Source organism: Meles meles, chromosome 6 (assembly GCF_922984935.1).
Source record: "Meles meles chromosome 6, mMelMel3.1 paternal haplotype, whole genome shotgun sequence".
Classification (NCBI taxonomy): Eukaryota; Metazoa; Chordata; class Mammalia; order Carnivora; family Mustelidae; genus Meles; species Meles meles.
The window spans coordinates 1,905,516-1,912,531 of NC_060071.1; the positions used below are offsets into that span (position 1 = coordinate 1,905,516).

At 60.0% G+C, this 7,016-nt stretch overlaps 1 protein-coding gene across 1 annotated transcript; it reads right to left on the reverse strand.

Moving 5' to 3' along the window:
• Window positions 1–377: 377 nt before the first annotated feature.
• On the reverse strand, window positions 378–3,531 carry CTXND1 (cortexin domain containing 1). Its single transcript, XM_046008824.1, has 2 exons — window positions 2,713–3,531; window positions 378–1,630 (listed from the first exon to the last, which is right to left on the reverse strand). The coding sequence occupies exon 2, from the start codon at window positions 1,566–1,568 to the stop codon at window positions 1,389–1,391; it is 180 nt and encodes a 59-aa protein (XP_045864780.1). The 5' UTR covers window positions 1,569–1,630; window positions 2,713–3,531; the 3' UTR covers window positions 378–1,388.
• Window positions 3,532–7,016: the final 3,485 nt, after the last annotated feature.

Below are 7,016 nucleotides of genomic sequence, written 5' to 3' on the forward strand. Positions count from 1 at the left end.
AGGAAAGTCCGGGGTTCCGCGCTCTGCTGGGAGAGGGCAGGGCTCAGACCCCGGGCTTCTCCCAGGGGGTGGAGTCAAGGAAGGGCACTGATGTCCTCGTGTTCCTTCCTTCCGTCCTCACAACAACCTAACAACCTTGTGAGGTAGACGTGGTTCTCTCGCGCTATGGAGGAGGGAGCTGGGGTTCAGAGAGGCTGAGTGAGTTATTTGGGGTGGTACAGTGGCATGCAGGGGAGCTGGGACGAGGGACCAGCGCGGGGGGGGGGGGCTGTGTTCTTGCTCAAGGTCACAGACAGAGGTGATGGGGGAGGAGGGAGGTCCCGAGAACAGTCACTATCAGCAACCTGTCCCTTGCCCCCCACCAGCCCCCTCCCGTCTTTCAGCCGCAGGAGCCTGGCACAAAACAAAGAGGGCAAGGCTCCCCTCCACCCACCCACCCCCGTGGTGACATGAGGGGACAGAGGCCGGCACAGGGGGTGGGACTCGCTTACGGTCACACCGAATTTGGGTGACTGAGGAAGAGACCCAGGGCCCCTGGTCCAGGGCTCCCCCGGCAGCGTGCGCGTCCGAGACTGCTGCATGGAAGAGGGTTGTGTGTGGGGACGTCACCAACCCGACCGAAGCATGTGGCCAAGGGGGGCACCGATGGAACCTCCCCGCCCGCTGCGATGACGGGACGCGACCGGACCGGAGAGCGTCCGTGCCCTACGACCAAGTGGTGCCCCATGGCGCGTACGGTACAAAGGTGACCTTTAAAAAGAGACGCGTAAGAAAAGCGATGTATCAAAACGGTCGGTGGGGTTGTGTCCTTCCTTTTCCGTATGTTCCCAAGTTCCCGAAACGCACGTTTCATTTATGACGGGGAAGACAGACCCCTCTATGTCTCAGTTTAAAAAACGCAGCTGGGAAGCAGGCCTGTGCCTTGTGCGAGGGTTGGGTGAGGCCCCTTCCGTCGGCCGTCCACAGCCCCTGCTGCCCGGCGGGCCGGGCTCGGGCTCGGGGACATCTGTGCCGGGAGCGGCGGGCCGGGCTTATGCTGCTCTGCATTTTCAGGGCAGACGGCGTCCTCAGCGCGAGAGCACTGTTGTGTGACGGAGGGGGTCTGCCCTGGACCCAGTCCCCGAAGGTGCACAGGAGCCGGGGAAGGGGACCCCCCCATTATCCCACAGGGACTCCCCAGCTCGGACTGGACTCCTGACTCCGGGTCCGGGGCTCTTGTCTGTAGGCCAGCCCACTGCGGAGCCCCCACGGCCCCCAACTGTGATGCCCGGAGTGGGGGGAGCAGGGGGCCCCGGCGAACCTCCTCCGTCCACAGCCACATCCATCCCCGGCTCCGCGGGCTGGCCGGCCGGTGGCCCGGGGACACAGAGCCGCCCCCCGCCCGCACCTCAGTCGTCCAGGTGCTGCTCCTCCCAGGTGGAGGTGGGGATGGCGCTGTAAGGGTCCACGATGACCTTGGCGCAGCGGATGATCATCACCACGAGGAAGAGGCAGAGGAAGACGAAGCAGGCCAGGGTCAGCCCCTTGTCCACGTCCACGTAGACGGGCTCGGGTGTGGGCTCCTCCATGTCGGGGCTGCGGTGGCGGCGGGCTCCTCCCGCTGGGCGTTGACTGGTACCATTTTCCACCCCTGCAGAGAGCCAGGCCGTGGGGAGGCAGGGCCACACCCACCCCGGGTGGGACACAGGCCCCTGGGGGACAGCGTGGGGCCCAGCCCCTCCCGAGGGACCCTGCCCTGGGCCGCGTAGGACCCCCAGCCAGTGCCTTGGGGCGACAGAAGGGAGGGGAGGGGGGAGGGGTGCCAGCGGGGGGCGGGCTGGGGCAGGGGAGGCCTCCTGCGGATAAGCTCCCGCACTTGGCCTCCGCCTGCCCCAGAGCCCGGGGAAGGACTGTATCAGTAAGCATTCAGCTCCACCCCCGGTGACAGCAGAGGCCAACAAGATCCCGTCAGGAACAGATCCGGGACCGCGGAAGCCGGACTGGGAGCGGCGGGTAGGGACGGGCTGTGGGGACACTGCGGTTAGGGAATGACGGTCTGCATCCCCTCCCCACCGCGGGGACCTCGGCTCCTCCCCCGGGGCGTCTGCTAAGCCCCCGCCACAGGGTTTGGAAAGCGCAGGTGTGAGGGGAAGACGGGATTGGGCAGCGCGGGGACCCCCTCTCCGCCTGGCAAGGCCTTGCCCCGCAGTCCCGGACGTTAGACCACGTGGTGACTCCGTGGGCCCAGCCTGCGCCTCCCCGCGGAGGGCGGTGACAGCCTGCCGGTGCCAGTCCGCGGGGGGGAGGCAGCAGCAGGTGGGGAGGGCTGTGCGCGGAGTGGGAGCCGCCTGCAGCAGGACGAGGGCCGCCGCTCTCCCCCCGCAGTGACCGTCCTCACCAGCCCCCGGATCCTCCCCGCACTGGAGCTGGATTTGTCCCTTCGCATCCGGTTTGTCCTTTCCTCCTCACGGCAGCCCCGGGCCGGTCCCCAGGTAGCCGTGGGCCCGTCTTATCAATGGGACGACTGAGGCCCAGACGGGAGCGAGGCAGCGCCGGCTCCGCAGTCCTCTCCCTGTGCGGGTGGGAGGCTCCGTGCCCCCCTCCCCCGCCTGGGCCCTCAGGAGGACACCGAGGCAAGCCTTGGGTGGGCCGGTCCCGGCATATTCGTGACCATTGGTGACCACGCTGTCCCCTCACTCAGACCTCTCCCACCCCTCCCCAGGGGGCACTCACCTGCCGGTGGGAGGGGTCAGCACGTCATAAGGGCCACCGGGGGGGCTCCCGCTCTGGGTCGGGCTGCTCCAGGAGGGCAAGGGAGGGGCCGGATGTCACCGTCGCTAAGAGCCTCCCAGTCGGCCACAGGCACCTGTGTGGCGGCCGCTGGAACAAGAGGACAGACCGAGGCGGTTACTTCCCAAGACACGCAGCCCCAGCCTCGATCCGGCACAGGAAGAACGGGGGCTCCTCCCCGGGCATGGCGGTAGGGCCCGGACTCTTTATTCTTTCCTTTACAAGCCATAGCGTCTTACTTTATTTCTGTAAATATGCATGACATAAGCTTTGCCGCTGTCCCCGCTGCTGCCCGCGTCAGCCGCCCTAAGGACACCCACACGCCGGGCAGCCGCCCCCAGCATCCAGCCCCGAGCTCTTGGTCCTGCAAAACTGAAACTCGGTCCCCATGTAACAGCCAGGCCCTGGCCCACCGCCGCCTTCCCGCGTCTATGAACTGGACTCCTCTGGGGACCTCATACGCGTGGAACCCACAGGCTCTGTCCCTCGGTGACCAGATTGCTTCGCCGGGTACAGTGTCCCCCGGGGCCGTCCAGGTTGTAGGTGGCGTCAGGAGCTCCTTCCTGTTCGGGCTGAGTAGTGTTCCCGGGCATGTGTGCGCCACGTTCGGTCTGTCCGTCTGTCCACGGCTGGACACGTGGGCGGTCTTCACCCACTGGCTATTGTGGACGGTGACACCGTGACTGAGTGTGTAAATATGCCTGTGAGACCTGCTTCAATCCTAACGCCCAGTGGCTGGGTCCGTGTTATTCTATTTTTAGCTTTTTGAGGACTAAGTTTTTTTCAAAGATTTTATCTCTTTGAGAGACAGAACAGGAGCAGGGGGGAGGGCAGGAGAGGGAGAAGCAGGCTCCCCGCTGAGCAGGGAGCCCGATGCGGGACTTGATCCCAGAACCCCAAGATCGTGACCCTAGCTGAAGGCAGAGGCTTAACCGACTGAGCCAACCAGGCGCCCCAAGGCCTAAATTCAACATTTTTGTACAAATAATACTTGTACACAGTTCAAAATTCACAAAGCACGAGGAGAAGCAGGGAAAACTTCCTCCAGCCCTGCTCCTCTGGGGGGAGGCAGTCCCGGTCCGAGCGGCTTCCAATCTGAAGGTCTGTTCCGTGCGTACAGACATCTTTATCTGCTATTTGCACGGCCGTGAGTCTGTCACAGAAACTGGCCCCGTCTTACTTTTCACATAATTGACCTTGGAGATGACGGCCCCTCGACACGACGAGAGTTGCCTGGTTATGGTTCGCACCGTGTCTCGTCTCTTGCCTGGGTGTGTTACAGCACACGGTACCCGTCCGTGTGTCGGCTAGACGGTTAGGCCATTTCTCCTCTTCTGTTTATCAGGCAGCGGTGCAATTCGTGTCGATCCGCACATGTCTGGCGACACCGCAACCTAAATTCTGTGGGGCACAACCGCCCTCCCTGAGGGACCGCCATTTGAACTCCTACTGGAATTACTCTCTCTAGACATCTGTGCCTACATCAGCCTCTCCTAAGGTCCTGCCAGCTTGAAAACTCCTACCGAGTTTTTCAATTTTTGCCAGTTTGGAGGGAAAAGGTTATCCAGAGATGTTTTTTCCTGAATCTGAAAAAATTACAGAGTGAACAGACATATAGTCACCCCTCAAGTCTACCATTATTTTTTTAAAAGATTTACTTATTTATTTGACAGAGAGAGACAGAGATCACAAGCAGGCAGAGAGGCAGGCAGAGAGAGAGGAGGAAGCAGGCTCCCTGCTGAGCAGAGAGCCCGATGCGGGGCTAGATCCCAGGACCCTGAGAGCATGACCTGAGCTGAAGGCAGAGGCTTAACCCACTGAGCCACCCAGGCGCCCCTGCTTAAAGCTTCTTGAAAAGTAAAACTCACGGACGGGAGACACCCGGATCTCAAGTGTGTCGTTGTGGGGACCTGGCCAGGGCGTGTGCCTGTATAATTCCTAGGAGCACCTTCATGTTTCGTTTCTGTTCGCGAAGGGAGTTAAATGTCTCAAGATCCGTTTGTGTTTCCTTTTCGTGAAGGAAAAACGTCAGTTTACCTCTTTTATCTATTTTTCTATTGGATTTGGGGTCTCCTTTCTGACCTTGGAAGCAGAGAGTTGAGATAAATCTGTTAATTTCACTTGTTCATCTGATTTTTATTTTCTTCTGTTGGTCATTGTTTCTTTATCCCTGGTTCCTCTCCTAGTTCTCCCCCCCACCCCCCGTTTGAGTCACTAGAATTATCTCTCCGAGCATTTCTTCGTTCTTTTAGATGAGCTTACGTTCTGTAACTCGAGTCGTCAGCGTTCGGGATCTCTTTACCCCCGGCCGTTCCGGATGAAGAAACAAGGGAGCTCCGTCTAATTTCCGCCGTCCCCCCAGTCTTCTCGTTTCTGTTGGTTCCGTCATTTTCCCGCGGTGAGAGCCCATTGCCTTTGGCTGGCTGTTGTTTTAGCCTCAGTTTTCCTGTTGGACACATTCCGTCCCCACTGGTCTGGCCGCTGGGGTTTTCCTGCGAGCTCTCGGGTTCTCCAGCACGACTTTTGGGAAGGAAGGGCTCGTGGAGTAATATTCCTCGAGGCCTCACCTTGGCTTCTTTGAAGGAAATATGCCTTTTCCTCAGACTGCCCTGAAGACTCCCCTTCATCCCCGCTTTCCCGCGGACGAGCCCAGGTGTGGTTCTCTCTGTGCTTTCCTCCTTCAGTCTCACTTCCTGTCCCATCCGTTTTGCAGACGTCGGGCTCTTCCCCTCTTCAAACATGCGCCTGTCCCATGCTCTCCCTCTCCCCTTTCTGGCTCTCCAAATGCATGTAGACCTTCTGGATGAGTTGATCCGTCCGTTAATCTTTATTGCCGTATTTTTTTCCTTTTCATGCTGCGGTCTGAGAGCTTTCCTCTGAAGCGGCTGCCCGCCCAGTCATCTCTTCCGCTCTGTGCAATTAGCTGCTAATCTGTCTGTTCAAATTTCCACTTAAACCATACTTCCCAGTTGTATAATTTCCACTGGATCCTTTAAAAAAGTTCCAGCTCTGGGGCGCCTGGGGGGCTCAGTCAGTTAAGCATCTGACTCGTGGTTTCAGCTCAGAGCGAGATCTCAGGGTCCTGGGAAGGAGCCGTGAGTCAGGCTCCCCGCGCAGCACAGGCTGCTTGTCTCCCGCTCTCCTGCCCCTCATGCCCACTCTCTAAAATGAGTCAATACATCTTAAAATAAAATAAAGTAAACAGAACTTTGAAATATGTTAGGGGTGAGGGGTTAGTGCCCTGCGCCCTGCCAGGTTGAGCCCTGCTCTTGCACGTCATTCCGAGTGTGGCGTGTAGTTTCCGTTCTGGGCGTCCATGGAGATCCGAGGGTCCCGTGAGCCATACTTTGAAGACACATCCCCCTCGCAGACAGAGAGACTGGAAGGAGGGAGAAGGAGTTTGCTCCGGATCTCAGAGCAACGGCAGAGCTCGGGCCTCGTGGCGCTGATGTGTCGTGGTTGTTGGTGGCTCTCGGGGAAGGACGAATGTGCCAGACTGTCACGGCGGGACTCAGTCTGGCCTCGTGGGCACAGACTCAGAAATCCCAGCCGCAGGGTCTGTCCTAAGTTATTACTGATTCCCGCAGAGCCGGTAGAGGTCAGACCTCAGCGAAATTGCCGCCTGACTCCCCCTGTCTGGTCTGGGGCCAGGATTGGGCTCTATAACTTGGAACGGGCCCCAGAAGAAGACAGTCAGTATTTTCTGGATCCTTCCGGCTGGGAGGAATGCCAAGGATGTGGACTCGAGAAACAGATTCATCTTTCCGCCCTCCAGATGGAGAGCTCTCATTAACCTTAATTAGCGGGCGGGCACAGGGCCGTCCAGCTCTGCACAGAGCAAGGACAGGACCCAGGAGAGAGTGCGACACAGAGCTTAGCTGCTGTCCCCGGGGAGTGGGGGGGGGGGCGGGGGGTCCTGGCATCTCGGAGCTCTCCTACTGCAGCAATGAGTCTGCCCAAGCTGGGGGCCCCATCGGCCACTTCCTGGGGAGGCTGGAGGCGACCTTCCTCCGCGTCAGGGATGCTGGGTGGTGAACGACCCTCAGGGAACCCGGCATACTTCCCGGAGCGTGCGGAGACCGTGGCTTTAGGGTTGAGGGGTAGCGGATCCCATCCCAGCGGAGAGAAGTCCCGCCCAAAGCCACAGTCCACACACGGGCCCGGGAACCAGTACCTCAGGGGGGACTTTGGGGAGAACCGGCAAGAAGGGCGTGCAGATACAGGACGTGGGTGTCGGTGTGTGTCCT

Coding starts and splice junctions, on each gene's coding strand:
- CTXND1 (XM_046008824.1), bottom strand. CDS start 1,568: ATGGAGGAGCCCACACCCGAGCCCGTCTACGTGGACGTGGACAAGGGG.